The sequence below is a fragment of the Rhinopithecus roxellana genome, chromosome 8, assembly GCF_007565055.1.
Source record: "Rhinopithecus roxellana isolate Shanxi Qingling chromosome 8, ASM756505v1, whole genome shotgun sequence".
Lineage (NCBI taxonomy): Eukaryota > Metazoa > Chordata > Mammalia > Primates > Cercopithecidae > Rhinopithecus > Rhinopithecus roxellana.
The window spans coordinates 1,811,795-1,831,405 of NC_044556.1; the positions used below are offsets into that span (position 1 = coordinate 1,811,795).

At 45.0% G+C, this 19,611-nt stretch overlaps 1 protein-coding gene across 1 annotated transcript in view; it reads left to right on the top strand.

The window, feature by feature from the left end:
* Positions 1 to 19,611, top strand: part of LOC104661036 (adhesion G protein-coupled receptor E3) — a 60,633-nt gene that overhangs the window by 16,247 nt on the left and 24,775 nt on the right. The window contains 4 exon segments of the mRNA XM_010361558.2: positions 3,253 to 3,290; positions 7,158 to 7,341; positions 12,084 to 12,203; positions 16,420 to 16,604. Of these exon segments, the coding sequence (XP_010359860.2) occupies positions 3,253 to 3,290; positions 7,158 to 7,341; positions 12,084 to 12,203; positions 16,420 to 16,604 (527 nt within the window).

The window sequence follows — 19,611 nt, forward strand, 5'->3', positions numbered from 1 at the left end:
AGTTCAAGTTGAGGGAAATAATGGGGTGAGAAAGGGAACTGTAGTTTGGAGATGGAGGAAGTGATAAGGTGGTGACTGAGACCACATTCTTGGAATTGCAAGGAAGAGAAACTCACTCAGGCTAACAGGCAGAAAAGATGGGTTTATGAAAATGCTGCATGGCCATGCCCTGCAGGGACAGGAATGCAGCTGGGCTTCTGGAATTAACTAAAACTGGGACTCGACACCCCTAGTGTGCATGTCCTGTTCCCTGTCTCTGATCGTCTTTGGGTCTACTCCTTTCTTCTCTTTCACTGCAGGCTGGCTTTCTCTGCTTCCTAGACCACAGGACAGAAAATATGTCCACCGGCCAGGAGGGTTGGCTCACGCCTGTAATCCCAGTACTTTGGGAGGCCAAGGCCTGGTCTCAAGCAATCCTCCTGCCTTGGCCTCCCAAAGTGCTGGGATTATAGGCATAAGCCACAGTGCCCAGCCGTAAATCTGTCATTTACTAAGCAATACGCACCTCTATTGACAGTGTAGAAGCAGACAGTGATTCTACCTGAGTTCTGATGTTAATCTCTTAAATTTGTCTTATTTTACAAAAAAAGAACACTCAAGACCGGGAGTTCAAGACCAGCCTGGCCAACGTGGCGAAACCTGATTTCTACTAAAAATACAAAAATTAGCTGGGTGTGGTGGCGGGTGCCTGTAATCCCAGCTACTCGGGAGGCTGAGGCACAAGAATCACTTGATCCCGGGAAGCGGAGGTGGTAGTGAGATGAGATCGCGCCACTGCACCCCAGGCTGGGTAACACAGCGAAACTCTGTCTCGAAAAAAAAAAGGGGCGGGGGGGGAATATGACCACCAACCGCTCCAGATCTTACCATGTTGGGGTTTTTTTTTGCTTTTTTTGTGTGTTTTTTTTTTCCCCCTAACCAACCAAAGAGAGATCAGTTGACTCTCTCTCTGAGACCCCACTGCAAATTCCTTGGGAATGAACACGTTGGCCCAGTTTGAGCTTCATGTGCACCCATGGATCGGTGTCCAGGGAGAGATGCTGTGTCATATAAATATGACCACTCCCATGGAAAACACGGATGGGAAAAGTCTATATGGGAAAAAGAGATGAGACTTGGTAGACCACCCATGAGGTATTGGCTACTGTTGGGATACTAAAAGAGACTTTTTAAAAATTCTTCAGAGATGGAGTCTCACTCTGTCACCCAGGCTGGAGTGCAGTGACACCGTCAAAGCTCACTACAGCCTTGAACTTCTAGGCTCAATCCTCCCACGTCAGCCTCCTGAGTAGCTGAGATTATAGGTGTGAGCCACCATACCTGGTTAATTTCTTCGTTTTTTGTAGAGATGGGATTCTCACTATGTCACCCAGGCTGGTCTCAAACTCCTGGTCTTAAGCAATCCTCCTGCCTTGGCCTCCCAAAGTGCTGGGATTATAGGTGTAAGCCACAGCGCCCAGCCGTAAATCTGTCTTTTATTAAGCAATGCGCACCTCTGTTGACAGTGTAGAGGCAGACAGTGATTCTACCTGGGTTCTGATGCTAATCACTTAAATTTGTCTTATTTTACAAAAACGAAAAATGCCTTTGGTTGTTTTCCTAATGTTAAGAGCTCTGCACCATCCTTTTATAAAGACTGAGCCCATTTGGGGCTCGTTATTACCAAGGCTGGCAGCTCTAAGCAACCCACATCCCCACCCAGTGATAAAGTGTGTAGCTTTGGTTCAAAAGGGCAATTTTCTACAATGAATACGGTTTTCTATAACAAACTTATTCTAGACTCAGGGTTGTAAGTCAAAGTTCTTGAACTCTTAAAATAAAATGTTCAGTATTAAAACAAAGCTGTTTGTGCTTTCGAGCAAATAGACTGAGCTGAAAACCAAGACGTAGAATAAGTACAGATTTAACCTCAGCATGATAAAAGATACGTACACATTTGCTAGCCTTTCCTTGTTCTTTTTTTTTTTTCAGAGAGAGTCTCGTTCTGTCTCCCAGGCTGGAGTGCAGGGGTGGATTTCCGCTCACTGCAACCTTTGCCTCCTAGGTTCAAGCGATTCTCCTGCCTCAGCCTCCCAAGTAGCTGGGATTATAGGCACCCACCACCATGCCCAGCTAATTTTTTATTTTTGGTAGAGACAGGGTTTTGCCATGTTGGCCAGGCTGGTCTCAAACGCCTGGACTCATGTGATCCTCCTGCCTCAGCCTCCCAAGCAGCTGGGTCTACAGGTGTACCCTTCCTCGAATTTCTAAAGTAGAGATGCCCTCACCAAGCACAGGAACCAACACAAAAGTCTTCATTAACAGCTGATGACCAGACATTGATGCTTCTGTTTCGGTTATCATTCCCATCCAGGCTGACTTTAAACACAGGAGGCTTCTAATTTTCTGTTTTCTTGGCCATTTCAGTTCCAATTTCCAGTCAAGCTGGAATAAAAGAATTTGGAGGCCAGGCGCGGTGGCTCACACCTGTAATCCTCACATTTTGGGAGGCCAAGGCGGGTGGATCGCCTGAGGTCAGGAATTTGAGACTAGACTGGCCAACATGGCAAAATCCCATCTCTACAAAAAATACAAAAAAAAAAAAAAAAAAATTAGCCGAGTGTGGTGGTACACTCCTATAATCCCGGCGACTCGGGGGGCTGAGGCAGAGGATTGCTTGAGTCCAGGAGGTTGAGGTTGCAATGAGCCAATATTGTGCCACTGCACTCCAGCCTGGGCAACAAAATGAGACCCTGTCTAAAAAAAAAAAAAAAAAAAAAAAGCCGGGTGCAATGGCTCATGCCTGTAATCCCAGCCCTTCGGGAGGCCAAGGCAGGTGGATCACGAGGTCAGGAGTTTGAGACCAGCCTGGCCAACATGGTGAAACCCCTCTCTACTAAAAATACAAAAATTAGCTGTGCCTACAGGTGCATGCCTGTAATCCCAGCTACTCAGGAGGCTGAGGCATGAGCATCACTTGAACCCAGGAGGTGAAGGTTGCAGTGAACCCAGGTTGCACCATTGAGGACTCCAGGCTGGGCAACAGAGTGAGACTCTGTCTCAAAATAAAAATTAAAATTAAAATTAAAAAAAATTTTTTTAATTAAAAATTTAAAAGTTTTTTTAAAAAATAAACAACAGATAAAGACTATGAGTTCAAGCTTTCACTTTCTAGGTGCAAAGTTGCCCACCCCATTACTTACCCCACCTCCCCACTCCTCTGCCTGGTCACTCTCAGTTCCAATAGTAACTCCATCATGATATCTTTTGCAGACACGAACTCCTCAAAGACAACCCAAGGCAGGAAAGAGGTGAGTGCAGGCTGATCCCCGGACCCCACCCAGGTAACAAACATCAGTAACAAATATTTACAAAGCCCAAAGTGAGCAAATGGGGATAGATTTAGGACAAAATATATATTATATATAAATATATATTATTTAGGGTAAGGTACATATTATATATATATATATATTATTACCATATAATATATTACTACATAATAGTACATATTTATATATTATATATATCTGTGGTATATATACATATACCTATAGATATATAGATATAGATATACCATTAGGTATACCACTATATGTGTATCATTATCCAGCTCACTACAGATATATCACTATATATACAGTTGAACAGCACACATTTGAAATGCAGGGATCCATTTACACGAGGACATTTTTCAACCAAATGTGAATCAAAACTACAGCACTGCCGGGCTGGGCGCGGCGGCTCAAGCCTGTAATCCCAGCACTTTGGGAGGCCGAGGCAGGTGGATCACTTGAGGTCAGGAGTTCAAGACCAGCCTGGCCAACATGGTAAAACCTCATCTCTAATAAAAATACAAAAATTAGCCAGGTATGGTGGCGCATGCCTGCAATCTCAGCAACCCCAGAGGCTGAGGGAGGAGAATCACTTGAATCCAGAAGGCGAAGGTTGCAGTGAGAGTGAGAGGAGATGCTGCCACTGCACTCCAGCCTGGGTGACAGAGCAAGACTCTGTCTCAAAAAAAAAAAAAAAAAAAAAAAAAAAAGTATATATATTGGCAGGATGCAAAACCCACAAAGAGGAAGGACTGACTTTTCATGAGCGAGTTCCAAAGGACCCTATGGGACTTGAGTATGCACGGATTGGATTTGAGCATATATGGATGGTCCTGGAACCAACACCGTGCATATACCAAGAGGGATCTATATCTATATCTACTTATAGATATAGGTATAGACACACACAGTGTGCGCGTAGGTACATATATATGACAGTGTGTGAATCTGTGTGTGTGTGTGTGCGCTGCCATCTAAAGACAGGAATCTATCCCAGACCAAGAAAGACAGATCAAGAAAGAGAGAGTACATTAAGGCCTGCCACACTGCTGCAAAAAAGAGATCCAAGTATCCAATGGTATCCATTATTGTCTCTGGCCAACTGACAGCATTTATATAAATATGTAATTACATCATGTAATCAATCTCTAGAGATTGATTCTAGAGAATCAATCTCTAGCTTCTTGAGGAAGGAAATAAGACCAACCCCAAATTAGGAGTTCAAGGAACTGTCATTGAAGTAATGAACAAATAAAGAATCAAGTACTCAGGACGGGCGCGGTGGCTCACACCTGTAATCCCAGCACTTTGGGAGGCCAAGGTGGGTGAATCACCTGAGGTCAGGAGTTCAAGACCAGCCTGGCCAACATGATGAAACTCCCATGTGTACAAAAAATAAAACAATTAGCCGGGTATGGGGGTGCATGCCTGTAATCCCAGCTACTCAGGAGGCTGAAGCAAGAGAATCACTTGAACCCAGGAGGCGGAGGTTGCAGTGAGCCGAGATCACGCCACTGCACTCCACCCTGGGTGACAGAACAAGACTCCATCTCAAAAATAAATAAATAAATAGTGATATAGGAGTTAAAAAGAAATTACTTAGGCAAATCATTTTATTTTCCTTTTTTTTTTTTTTTTTTTTTTGAGACGGAGTCTCGCTCTGTTGCCCAGGTTGGAGTGCAGTGGCGTGATCTCAGCTCACTGCAAGTTCCGCCTCCTGGGTTCACGCCATTCTCCTGCCTCAGCCTCCCAAGTAGCTGGGACTACAGATGCCCGCCACCTCGCACGGCTAATTCTTTGTATTTTTAGTAGAGACAGGGTTTCACCATGTTAGCCAGGATGGTCTCGATCTCCTGACCTCGTGATCCGCCCGTCTTGGCCTCACAAAGTGAATCATTTTATTTTCTAACAAAGAGCAGCCTGTAAAATCGAGCTGCAGACATAGACAAGCAAGCTGGAAGCTTATGGGTCAATGCCAGCAGCTGTGCCAATACGATAAAGCTACCTGAGACTAGACATGATCAAAATGGCAGCTCCATCTTCCCTTCTCTTTGCCAGTCGCCTGTACAGTAAGGAGCAGACAAGATGGTACTGGCCAAGTGGGTAGGGCAACCAGCCTTCACCGAGCAGTATGTAAATGTCACACCTGGCCCAACCCATCTGTGGGCCCTACCTAATTCAGACACCCCCTCCTCAGCCTGACTATAAAATCTAGTGCCTGACTGTAAAATCTAGTCGGTGAGCGGGATTTTCCTTTCGGGCATCCCTCTTTCTCGCAAGGGAGGGAGCTGTTCTACTTTGTTTCTTTCTTTCTTTCTTTCTTTCTTTCTTTTTTTTTTGAGATGGAGTCTCGCTCTGTCGCCCAGTCTAGAGTGCAGTGACGCGATCTTGGCTCACTACAACCTCTGCCTCCTCCGCCTCCCAGATTCAAGCCATTCTCCTTCCTCAGCATCCCAAGTAGCTGGGATTACAGGCATGTGCCACCACCCCTCGCTAATTCTGTATTTTCAGTAGAGACGGGGTTTCACCGTGTTGGTCAGGTTGGTCTTGAACTCCTGACCTCAGGTGATCCACCCCCACCTCAGCCTCCCAAAATTCTGGAATTTCAGGCATAAGCCACCGCTCCCGGCCCTCTTTTCTCTTTCTTTTGCCTATTAAACTCCCCTCCTAAACTTACTCCTCATGCGTGTCCATGTCCTTAATCTTGGCGCAAGATGACAAACTCCAGGTATTTGCCCCAAACAATGACACTGCTTCAATAGTGGCAACCACTCCCTTGCTGTGACAGTGACAACCAAAAATGTCTCCAGCCATCGCCACATGTGCCCTGTGGAGGGAGTAGAAGAATCGCCCCTCAGGCCAGGCGCGGTGGCTCACACTTGTAATCCCAGCACTTTGGGAGGCCGAGGCGGGAGGATCACAAGGTCAGGAGATAGAGACCATCCTGGTTAACACGGTGAAACCCCGTCTCTACTAAAAATACAAAAAAAAATTAGCTGGGCGTGGTGGCGGGTGCCTGTAGTCCCAGCTACTGGGGCGGCTGAGGCAGGAGAATGGCGTCAACCTGGGAGGCGGAGCTTGCCGTGAGCTGAGATCCGGCCACTGCACTCCAGCCTGGGTGACAGAGCAAGGCTCCGTCTCAAAAAAAAAAAAAAAATCACCCCCTAATTGAGAACGACTGGTCTATTTCTAACAAACTTATCACTACCTTGTTGGCAAAAAAATGTTAATAATAACTAACCCAACTGGGCACGGTGGCTCACTCCTATAATCCTATCACTTTGGAAGGCCAAGGCAGGAGAATCGTTTGAGCCCCAGAGCTCCAGACCAGCCTGGGCAACATAGCAAGACCCTGTCTATATAAAAATAAAAATAAAAATAAAAAAATTAGTCAAGCATGGCGGCCTGCACTTGTAGTCCCAGCTACTCAAGAGGCTGAGGCGTGAAAATCGCTTGAACCCCGGAGCTGGAGGCTGCAGTGAGCCAAGATCCCACCACTGCGCTCCAGCCTGGGTGGCAGAGCAAGACTCTGTCTCAAAAATAATAATAATGACTCACCTTTACATAGCTTTTACCAGGTACAGACACTGTCCTAAAAGCATAGCATCTGTTAACTCATTTAATTCTCCAGAAAACCCTAGGAGTTCCTTTTCCTGTCCTGGGGCACAGAGTGATTGAGCGACTTGCCCCAGGTCACACAGCTGGGACATGGTGAAGTGCCAGGATTTGAATGTGGTTCCTCCAGCTCCAGAGCCTGCTTTCTCATGCTTTCTACTGCTCTTTTGGATATGGGACTTACCAGATTACATTTTTAAAAAATGAAAATTCTTTATGTCTTCAAAGCTGCAAAAGATTGTGGACACATTTGAGTCACTTCTCAGCAATCAGACTTTATGGAGAACAGAAGGGAGGCAAGAAATCTCATCCACAGCTACCACTATTCTCTGGGATGTGGAATCGAAAGTTCTAGAAACTGCCTTGAAAGCTCCAGAACAAAAAGTCCAGAAAATCCAAAACAGTAGTGTGGGTAAGACAACAATGAGGCCTGATACACACTGGGGACTGGTTAGCAGCTGGGATCTGGTTTAGGCAATTAGAAAAAAAATAATGGAATAGACCACATGAGTCCGTTTATGTAAATTACATAAATGCATACAAATTCTAGAAAACGCAAACTTATCTAGAGTGACAGCAAGGGGCAGGAAGGAGGGGTGGCAAGGGCATGAGAAAATCTGGGGAAACTATTAGGGGTGGTGGAAATCTTCCTGCCTTGATTGTGGTGTTGGTTTCAGAGGTGTATGCACCCAACAAAACTCACCAGACTGTACACTTTAATATGTGCAGTTGGTTAGACATCAATTATACCTAATAAAGTTGTTTATTCAGAAGATTGCCAATAGTTTCCAATCCCAGGTCTGGAATTTTCACTTAAATGTAGTTTGAGGACCAGGCGTGATGGCTCACGCCTGTATTCCTAGCACTTTGGGAGGCTGAGGTGGGAGAATTACTTGAGCCCAGGAGCTCAAGACCATCCTGGGCAGCATAGCGAGACCCCATCCTTTTAAAAAAATTTAAAAATTTGCCAGGTGCAGTGGCTTGTACCTGCACTCTCAGCTACTCAGGAGGCTGAGGGAGAAGATGGCTTGAACCCAGGAGTTTGAGGCTGCAGTGAACTATGATCATGCCATTGCCACTCCAACCTGGATGACAGAACAAGAACCTGTCTCATTTAAAAAAAAAAAAAAAAGTTTTGGGCTGGGCAGGGTGGCTCACACCTATAATCCCAGCATTTTGAGAAGCCAAGGTGGGGCGATCACTTGAGGCCAGTAGTTTGAGACCAGCCTGGGCAACATGGTGAAACCTTATCTTTACTAAAAATACAAAAATTAGCCAGGCGTGGTGGCTAGTGACTGTTATCCCAGCTACTCTGGAGGCTGAGGTGGGAGAATCACTTGAACCCGGGAGGCAAAGGTTGCATTGAGCCTAGATCACACCACTGCACTCCAGCCTGGGTGACAGAGCAAGACTCTACCTAAACTAAAAAAAGAGCAGATTTTGGGCCGGGCGCGGTGGCTCAAGCCTGTAATCCCAGCACTTTGGGAGGCCGAGGCGGGCAGATCACAAGGTCAGGAGGTCGAGACCATCCTGGCTAACACAGTGAAACCCCGTCTCCACTTAAAAAATACAAAAAATTAGCCGGGCGAGATGGCGGCGCCTGTAGTCCCACCTACTCGGGAGGCTGAGGCAGGAGAATGGCGTGGACCCGGGAGGCGGAGCTTGCAGTGAGCTGAGATCCGGCCACTGCACTCCAGCCTGGGCGACAGAGCGAGACTCCGTCTCAAAAAAAAAAAAAAAAAAAAAAAAAAGAGCAGATTTTGAAAAACTCAGTGCCTATTCTTTTTGGAAAACTGGAATCTGGATACTTTGGTTCAAAATTAAACCATTTTCCAGAATACAAATAAATCTCATCTCTCCTGATTTTGCCACGTCCTAATTGTTTGATCTGAGACCAGTGCCCTCAATTCATTGGGCTTCATTCTCCTGTCAATAAAATGGGGATAATATTAGCTGGACACTGGTGGTGTACAAATGTGGTCCCAGCTACTTGGGAGGCTGAGGTGGGAGGATCGCTTGAGCTCAGGAGTTTGAGGCTGCAGTGAGCTGAGACTGCACCACTGCACTCCAGCCTGGACAACAGAGTGAGAGCCTGTCTCGAAAAAAAATTTAATAGAGATAATAAAAGTGCATGTAATGCACTTAGGACTAGGATACCTCAGAAGCTAAACGACTCAAACTTTTAAAAAAGAAAAAAGCTACAGTAGTAATTGCTATAATTATGATTATTCTATCTTTCCACTCTTTAGTATTATGAAATATTACTAAAATAGTGTCATTCTTTTTTATGTGAAACACATAGTTTAATTTGGAAAATATTAAATAATATAAAAATAAGTCAAATTAAGGTTTTATAAAAATAACAGAGTAACAAGCGATAATACAATGGATGATGAAATTAACATTGTGGGCAGGGTGAGGTGGCTCACGCCTGTAATCCTAGCACTTTTGGAGGCCGAGGTGGGCAGATCACCTGAGGTCAGGAGTTCAAGATCAGCCTGGCCAACATGGCGAAAACCTGTCTCTACTAAAAATACAAAAATTAGCCAGGTGTGGTGGTGCACACCTGTAATCTCAACTGCTCAGGAGGCTGAGTCAGGAGAACCATTTGAACCTCGGAGGCAGAGGTTGCAGTGAGCCAAGATCGCACCACTACATTCCAGACTGGGTGACACAGCGAGACTCCATCTCGGAAAATAATAATAATAATAATAATAATAATAATAATAAATTCGGCCAGGCACAGTGCCTCATGCGTATAATCTTAGCACTTTGGAAGGCTGACGCAGATGGATGATCTGAGGTCAGGAGTTCGAGACCAGCCTGGCCAACATGGTGAAACCCTGTTTCTACTTAAAAAATACAAAAAAATTAGCCACGCATGGTGGTGCATGCCTGTAATCCCAGTTACTCATGAGGCTGAGGCAGGAGAATTGCTCGAACCCGGGAGACAGAGGTTGCAGTAAGCTGAGAGCGCGCCACTGTACTCCAGCCTAGGCAAAACAGCAAGACTCCATCTCAATAATAATGATAATAATAACAATAAATTCACTTATACTGAGCTCAAGAATTTCTATTCATTAAAACATACTAAATGAATGAAACAGTAGGCCAAAAACATTAATACATAATTAAATACTTGTAAACTGTTCAAAAACTGAGAGTCAGTATTAGACAAGCCAGTAATATTTTCTAGAATGCTAAAATAGTGTCATTCTTTTTTGTTTGTTTGTTTGTTTGTTTGTTTGTTTGTTTTGAGATGGAGTCTCACTCTATTGCCCAGGCTGGAGTGCAGTGGCATGATCTAGGTCACTGCAACCTCCGCCTCCTGGGTTCAAGCAATTCTCCTGCCTCAGCCTCCCTAGTAGCAGGGATTACAGGCGCCTGCCACCCTGCCCAGCTAATTTTTGTATATTAGTAGAATGGGGTTTCACCACGTTGGCCAGGCTGGTCTCGAATTCCTGACCTCAAGCAATCAATCGGTCTAAGCCTCCCAAAGTGCTGGGAATTCAGGCATGAGCCACTGTACCCAGCCATAAAATAGTGTCATTCTTGATGTGCTATTTTGTTGCTTGCTTCTTTTTTTTTTTTTTTTTAACATTTTAATACACACAAAAGGAGATAGGAGAATAAAATCCCGGATGTACCCATCACCCAATTCAACAATTTCCAACTCACAGCCAGTCTTGGGCTGTCTGCTTTTAAGATACATATTTTCGAGAGCTTAACTTTTTTAGCTTTATTAAGGTGTAATTTATAAATAAAATTGTATATATTTAAGGTGTACAATAGGATGACTTGATATATATTGTGGAATGATAATCACAATCAAATTAGCTAACACATCCATCACTCACATGGTTACCTTTTTTCTCACGCGTTTTTCTTTTTTTTTTTTTTTTTTTTTTTTTTTTGAGATGGAGTCTTGCTCTGTCGCCCGAACTGGAGTGCAGTGGCCGGATCTCAGCTCACTGCAAGCTCCGCCTCCCGGGTTCACACCATTCTCCTGCCTCAGCCTCCCCAGTAGCTGGGACTACAGGCGCCTGCCACCTCGCCGGGCTAGTTTTTTGTATTTTTTTTTTTAGTAGACACGGGGTTTCACCGTGTTAGCCAGGATGGTCTCGATCTCCTGACCTCGTGATCCGCCCGTCTCGGCCTCCCAAAGTGCTGGGATTACAGGCTTGAGCCACCGTGCCCGGCCCCGAGTTTTTCTTTATTGCAATTCATTTGTGACTTTATTTTTCTTTGAAGCCTGGTTCCCCACCATAGGGATATGTCATCACTTATTTATTTATTTACTTAGTTACTTACTTATTTTCGAGACAGAGTCTCACTCTATCACCCAGGCTGGAGTGGAGTGGCGCGATCTCAGCTCACCACAACCTCTGCCTCCCGGTTCGAACTATTCTCGTGCCTCAGCCTCCCAAGTAGCTGAAGTTACAGGTACATGCCACCACACCCAGCTAATTTTTGTATTTTTAGTAGAGATGGGGTTTCACCATGTTGGCAAGGCTGGTCTTGAACTCCTGGCCTCAAGCAATCCACCTACTATGGCCTCCCAAAGTGCTGGGATTACAAGCGTGAGCCACTGTGCCCAGCCCATGTCATCACTTATTTCATCAATTGCTTCTTGTTGAACATCTAGATAATTCAATGATAAGCCATTATCATTGAAGCTGCTATGAACTTTCTTGTAGCTAAATCTGCCCTCCGTCCACAATCGTTTTCTGAGAATAAACTCCTAGAAATAGAACTGTTTCTTCAAAGGTGTATGCTAGGAGCTGTTAGTTAAGAACTTGGTTTCAGGAGTTAGAGTCTTACCTAACTTCTGATTTCAGTTTCCTCATCTATAGAATGGTCCCTCGTGAGGTTATAGGTTATTATAAGGTGACATGTGTACGGCTCTTAGCTCAGTGCCCGACACATCCTAGACATTCAGTATATGTGAGCCATTTATGTTGCTATGAACATTTTTTTTTGGAGGCAGCATCTCACTGTGTTGGCTGGGCTCGAATTCCTGGGCTCAAGCAATCCTTCTGCCTCAGCCCCTTGAGTAGCTGGGACTACAGGCATGCACCACCGTGTCCCGTTCCTATGCATATTTTTAAAGCTTCTTACCATATCACTAAGGCTGCCCATTGCTTTTCTTACCAGCTATTGAAACTCGAGTGATTACAGACAATTGCTCTGAAGAAAGACAGACATTCAACTTGAACGTACAAATGAACTCAATGGACATCCATTGCAATGACGTCATCCAGGGAGACACACAAGGTACGCGTGATGGCTGCATTCAGAATCCTTCATACAGAGCCATGTCATTGTGTGAGGCGTGGGGAAACAAGCCCACTGGGCTCTCCCCTAATGGGCTTGTTACCCTCAAACTGTGATATTGAAGATTTTCCCTTTAAAAAAAAAAAAAGACATTTTCCCAAAATGGAGGTTTTCTATCATTCAGTATGGGAGGGACTTCTTTGCAATCTGGGAGGGTAGGGGAGTGCTGTTCTCCCTGTGTCCCAGTTTGGGTTTACCCAGAAGCAAACCCTGAAAGAAGTGTGAGAAGTTTCTTTGGGAGGTGATCCTCAGGAACAACAATGGGTATATTCCTCAGGCTTCTCCAGAGAATCATAAGTAAAGAGCTAAAGAGCGTAGGCTGTGGGGGTGTGGGAAGAAAGGAGAGAGAGAGAGAGAGAGCAAGAGATGAGAGAGATGGAGAGAAAGAGATATGGAAAGGCAGATGGGGAGAGAGAGATGGAGAGAAAGATGGGAAGAGAGAGATGGGGAGAGACAGATGGAAAGAGAGAGATGGGGAGAAAGAGATGGAAAGAGAGATGGGGAGAGAGAGATGAAAAAAGAGAGATGGGGAGAGAGACATCAAAAGAGAGAGATGGGGAGAAAGGTAGAAAGAGAGAGATGGGGAGAGAGAGTTGGAAAGAGGGATGGAGAGAGAGAGATGGAAAAAGAGAGATGGGGAGAGAGATGGGGAGAGAGAGATCAAAAGAGAGAAGTGGAAAGACAGAGATGGGGAGAAAGATGGAAAGAGAGAGATAGGAGAGAGAGATGGAATTAGAGAGATGAGAGATGGAAAGAGAGATGTGGAGAGAGATCAAAAGAGAGATTGAAAGAGAGAGATGGAAAGAGAGAGATGGGGAGAGAGAAATAGGGAGAGAGAGACGGAAAGGGAGAGATGGGGAGAGAGAAGGAAAGAAAGAGATGAGGAGAGACACGGAGAGACATTTTAAAGAATTGGCTCACGTGACTATGGAAGGGCGACATGTCCAAAATCTGCAGGGTGGGCAGGCAGGCAGGAGACACAAGGAAGAGCTGATACTGCAGCTTTAATCCAAAGATAGTCTGAGGCCAGAACTCCCTTTTTCTCAGGAGACCTCAGTCTGTTTTCTCTTGAGGCCTTCAACTGATTGGACGAGGCCCACCCACATTATAGCGCGCAATCTGCTTTACTCAAAGTCTATTGATTTAAACATTAATCTCATCTTTAAAACACTTTCACGGCAACATCCATGCCACATGTTTGGGGACCACAGCCTAGCCAAGTGGACATGTAAAATGAACCATCACAGTAGGTAAGAGGTAAAGTAAGACAGGCAAGAAAAGGCAGTCAATGAGGTAGGTACCTGAGTGAGCAGGTTGCTGTTGGGATACCTGAGGCACAATCCCACTGAGTTGCCCATTCAGGGAGAGGGAGCTAGGATGTCTGTCCATCTGCTCTGATCTATCACTGGTGGAGGGTTGTTCTGGGGGCTGAACTTTCAAGCTCTTCCAGCCTGTCCTCTGTGCAGGCCAAACACAAATTCACACCCATGGAAGTTCCCAGGCAGAGCCACCGATGCTTAAAGCAGAATTCATCAGCATACAGTTTTACACTGTTGGTGGGACTGTAAACTAGTTCAACCATTGTGGAAAACAGTGTGGCGATTCCTCAAGGATCTAGAACTAGAAATACCATTTGACCCAGCCATCCCATTACTGGGGATATACCCAAAGGATTATAAGTCATGCTGCTATAAAGACACATGCACATGTATGTTTACTGCAGCACTATTCACAATAGCAAAGACTTGGAATCAACCCAAATGTCCATCAGTGACAGACTGGATTAAGAAAATGTGGCACATATACACCATGGAATACTATGCAGCCATAAAAAAGGATGAGTTCGTGTCCTTTGTAGGGACATGGATGCATCTGGAAACTATCATTCTCAGCAAACTATCGCAAGAACAGAAAACCAAATACCGCATGTTCTCACTCATAGGTGGGAATTGAACAATGAAATCACTTGGACTCAGGAAGGGGAATATCACACACTGGGTCCTATTGTGGGGAGGGCAGGGGGGAGGGATAGCATTAGGAGATATACCTAATGTAAATGATGAGTTAATGGGTGCAGCACACCAACATGGCACATGTATACATATGTAACAAACCTGCACGTTGTGCACATGTACCCTAGAACTTAAAGTATAATAGAAAAAAAAAAAAAAAAGAAACCAAGAATCCCAGGGATTCAAGCCAGGGTGTCCATAGTACCTACAGCCTTTGTAAGAAGAAATAATTATTATTCATCATCTCAGCGTTACCAGACTTTGATGGTTCCACAAAATGCAAAAAGTGGGTTGTTTGTATGAAAACATTCTTTGTTTTGTTTTGTTTTTGTTTTTTTTGTTTTTTGTCTTTGAGATGGAGTCTCACTCTGTCACCCAGGCTGGAGTGCAGTGGCATGATCGCAGCTCACTGCAGCCTCCGCCTCCCAGGTTCAAGCGATCCTCCAGCCTCAGCCTCCCAAGTACCTGGGATTACAGGCATGCACCACCACCTCCAGCTAATTTTTGTATTTTTAGTAGAGATGGGGGTTTCACCATGTTGACCAGGCTGGTCTCGAACTCCCTGATCTCAGCTGATCCACTCCCTCAGTCTTCCAAAGTGCTGGGGTTACAGGTGTGAGCCACCTTGCCTGGCCCCAGCACTCTGTTATAACGAACCCTCCAGAGATCACAGGATTTAAGCTCCAGCTGAGAATGACTCTTCTAAAAAATGGCAGACCAGGTGCAGTGGCTCAGGCCTGTAATCCTAGCACTTTGGGAGGCCAAGGCAGGCAGATCACCTGTGGTTGGGAGTTCGAGACCAGCCTGACCAACATGGATAAACCCCCGTCTCTACTAAAAAATACAAAATTAGCCAGGTGTGGTGCTGGGTGCCTGTAATCCCAGCTACTCGGGAGGCTGAGAATTACTTGAACCCTGGAGGTGGAGGTTGCAGTGAGCTGAGATCACGCCATTGCACTCCAGCCTGGGCAAAAAAAAGGGAAACTGTCTCAAAAAAAAAAAAAAATTAATATACGTAAGAACACACTGTCCTCACAGCAACATTATTCAAAATAGCCAGAAAATGAAAATGACTCCAATGTCCATCAGTGAAAGACTGGATAAATAGAAGGTGGTATATCCATATAATGGAATATTATTTGGTCAGAAAAAGGAATGAAGCACTGATCCATGCTACAACATGGATGAACTTTGAAGACATGATGCTGAATGAAACACGGCAGATATAGAAGGCCACAGTGTATGATTCCATTTATATGAAATGTCTAGAATAGGTGAACTCATAGAGACAGAAAGCAGGTTGGTGGTTCCCAGGGGCTCAGTGAGGACTGCTTATGGGAATGGGCTCTCTTTTGGAGGTTATGAGAATGTTTTGGAACGACATAGAGGTGAAGAAAACATTGTGAATGTACTCAATGCCACTGAATACAATTCACTTTTTTTTTTTTTTTTTTTTTGAGACAGGATCTTGCTCTGTCACCCAGGCTGGAGTGCAGTCGTGTAATCATGGTTCACTGCAGTCTCAACCTCCTGGGCTCAAATGATCCTCTAGTCTCAGTCTCCCAAGTCACTGGGATTACAGCCTCCCAAGTCACTGGTAGTGCCACTTTGCCTGGCTTTGGAGACGCTTTTAAAGATTTAGTTTTTGAGTTGGGCATGGTGGCTTACACCTGTAATCCCAACACTTTGGGAGCCCAAGGTAGGCAGATCACCTGAGGTCAGGAGTTTAAGACCACCCTAGCAAACATGGTGAAACCTTGTCTCTCCTAAAAATGCAAAAATTAGCTGAGCGCGGTGGCTCATGCCTGTAATTCCAGCACTTTGGGAGACCAAGGTAGGTGGATCACCTGAGGTCAGGAGTTCCAGACCAGCCTGGTCAACATAGTGAAACCCCTGTCTCTACTAAAAAGACAAAAAATTAGCCAGGCATGGTGGTGTGTGTCTGTAATCTCAGCTACTTTGGAGGCTGAGGCGGGAGAATCACTTAAACCTCGGAGACGGAGGTTGCAGTGAGCCGAGATCATGCCACTGCACTCCAGCCTGGCTGGGCAACAAAAGCGAGACTCCATCTCAAAAAAAAAAAAAAAAGAAAGAAAAGGAACAGAAAAGAAAAGAAAAATGATTCAATTTTTCTGTTTCCTCAGGTCCCAGTGCCGTTGCCTTTATCTCATATTCTTCTCTTGGAAACATCATAAATGCAACTTTTTTTGAAGAGACGGATGAGAAAGAGCGAGTGTTTCTGAACTCTCAGGTAGTGAGTGCTGCTATTGGACCCAAAAGGAACGTGTCTCTCTCCAAGTCTGTGACGCTGACTTTCCAGCACGTGAAGGTGGGTCGTAGGTGTGATTTGAGCTTGCCAGGTCTCAAGGAGGCAGGCCAAACAATGTATGTATCATCCCAGGCTGTGGTTCTAGACCCGCCCTGTTCAGGGTCATAGTCAGGAGGACCTGTTGCTATTGAGCATTTGAAATGTGGCTGGTCTGAATCGAGATTTTGAAGACAGTAATTCCAGATTTACATCTTATAAATCAGCCTTTGAAGACTTAATAAGAAGAAAATAATTAGCTTGATTGTTGGCATGCTCATATAGTTCCAACTACTTGGGAGGCTGAGGCAAGAGGATCGCTTGAGCCCATGAGTTGGAGGCTGCAGTGAGCTATGACTGTACCACTGCACTCCTGGCTGGAGCACAGAGCAAGACTCTATCAGAAGAAGAAAAACAAGAAGGAGAAGAAGAAAGAAAGAAACAAAGAGGAAAGGAAGGAAGGAAGGAAGGAAGGAAGGAAGGAAGGAAGGAAGGAAGGAAGGAAGGAAGGAAGGAAGGAAAAGAGGGAGGGAGGGAAGTGACTGAGAATTTCCCCAAACCAATGTCAAACACCAAACCACAGATCCAGGAAGTTCAGAGAACCAATAAGAATAAATGCAAAAAAAAAAAAAAAAAAAAGAATTAGATTTAATCATTCTACATTGTATGCAAATACAAAAATTATAACATCACACTGTATCCCATAAATAGACACAATTATAATGTATAAATTAAAAATAAATTTTTAAAAAGAAGTAAATTAAAACAAAAAAACAAAAGAAGAAAAGGCATGCCTGTAATCCCAGCACTTTGGGAGGCTGAGATGGGCGGATCACCAGGTCAAGCGATCGAGACCATCCTCGCCAACATGATGAAACTCCATCTCTACTAAAAATACAAAAATTAGCCGGGCGTGGTGGCACGTGCCTGTAGTCCCAGCTACTTGGGAGGTTGAGGCAGGAGAATCGCTTGAACCCGGGAGGCAGAGGTTGCGGTGAGCGGAGATCGCGCCATTGCACTCCAGCCTGGCGACAGAGCCAGACTCCGTCTCAAAAAAAAAGAAAGAAAAGAAGAAAAGAATGTGAAATATCTCCTTGATAATATCTATGCTGATTATATTATTAATTTATACTGATCTATTTAAAAGATACTATGTTGAATATAGTGGGTTAAATAAAATTTCCTATTAAAGTTAATTTGACCTATATCTTTAACTTTTTTGAGAAAGGGGCTCATTCTGTTGCCCAGGCTGGAGTGCAGTTGCACAGTTATAGCTCACTACAGCCTCGAACTCCTAGGTTCAAGGGACTCTCCCACCTCAGCCTCCCCAGCCTCCCTGGCAGCTGGAACTACAGGTGTGTGCCACCACGCCCCACTAATTTTTTTACTTTTGGTAGCAAGAGGAACTCATAATGTTGTCCAGGCTGGTCTCAAACTCCTGGCCTCAAGCAATCCTCCCACCTCAACTTCTTAAAACCCTGAAATAATAAGTATGAACTTCATCCAGCCTCTTTTCTATTTTCTTTCTTTCTTTTCTTTTCCTTCCTTCCTTCCTTCCTTCCTTCCTTCCTTCCTTCCTTCCTTCCTTCCTTCCTTCCTTCCTTCCTTCCTTCCTTCCTTCCTTCCTTCCTTCCTTCCTTCCTTCCTTCCTTCCTTCCTTCCTTCCTTCCTTCCTTCCTTCCTTCCTTCCTTCTTTCTTTCTTTCTTTCTTTCTTTCTTTCTTTCTTTCTTTCCTTCCTTCTTTCTTTTTTTTTGGAATTGGAATCTGTCGCCCAGGCTGGAGTGCAGTGGTGCAATCTCAGCTCACTGCAACCTCCACCTCCCGGGCCCAAGCGATTCTCCTGCCTTAGCCTCCCAAGTAGCTGGGATTTCAGGCGAGTGCCACCACGCCTGGCTCATTTTTGTATTTTTAGTAGAGATGGGGTCCGGCCATGTTGGACAGACTGGTCTCCAACTCCTGACTTTAGGTGATCCACCCACCTTGGCCTCCCAAAGTGCTGGGATTACAGTCGTGAGCCACTGCACCCGGCTTCAAAGGCTAATTTTAATCTCTCTCCTCATGACATTTCTTTCCTATACCATGCCTCTCATTGCATGAGCAATTACCGTGATGTAAGGGAGTCAGAGACAAAATTGATTATACAACAACCAGGGACATTTGGCTTAGAGAGACTTTAGGGAAAAACATTATGTGAGCTTCAGACTCCACTGGTTTTGTTTTTTGTTTTTTTTTTTTTTTTTTTTTACTCCCATGGTTGGGGTAAGGTTCTAAAACCAATGAAATCTCTTGAAACTGTCGTTCCCAGGGAGACTTTGCTTTATTTTATGTTACATGAAATCCCAAAAGAGCTGCGGTTATTGATCGGGAGTCCTGGTGGCCACATAAAATAGAAATTAGGTGCAGTGGTTCATGCCCATAACCACAGCATCTTGGGAGGCCAAGGCAGGAGGATTGCTTGAGGCCAGGAGTTCAAGACCAGCCTGGGCAACATGTTGAAACCCCATCTCTACTAAAAACACAAGAGTTAGCTGGGCATGGTGGTGCACACTTGTAGTTCCAGCTACTGTGGAGGCTGAGATGGGAGGATCATTTGAGCCAGGGAGGTCAAGGCGGCAGTGAGCTGTGATTGCACCACAGCACTTCAGCCTGGGCGACAGAATGAGACCCTGACTCAAAAACGAACAAACAAAACAGAAATCACCTAAGTCACACTTCACACAGATGCCTTAGCAGGTGGCACCCTGGCATAGGTGCCTTAGCAGGTGGCACCCTGGCATAGGTGCCTTAGCAGGTGGCACCCTGGCATAGGTGCCTTAGCAGGTGGCACCCTGGCATAGGCCAACACTGAGAACTGTCCCTCCTGAGGAGAAAGACAATGAGCTGGCTGCATGCGGTGGCATATGCCTGTATGATCCCAGCACTTTGGGAGGCAAAGGAAGGCTGATTGCTTGAATCCAGGAGTTCAAGACCAGCCTGGGCAACATAGTTGACCCTGTCTCTACGAAAAATACAAAAATTAGCCCGGTGTGG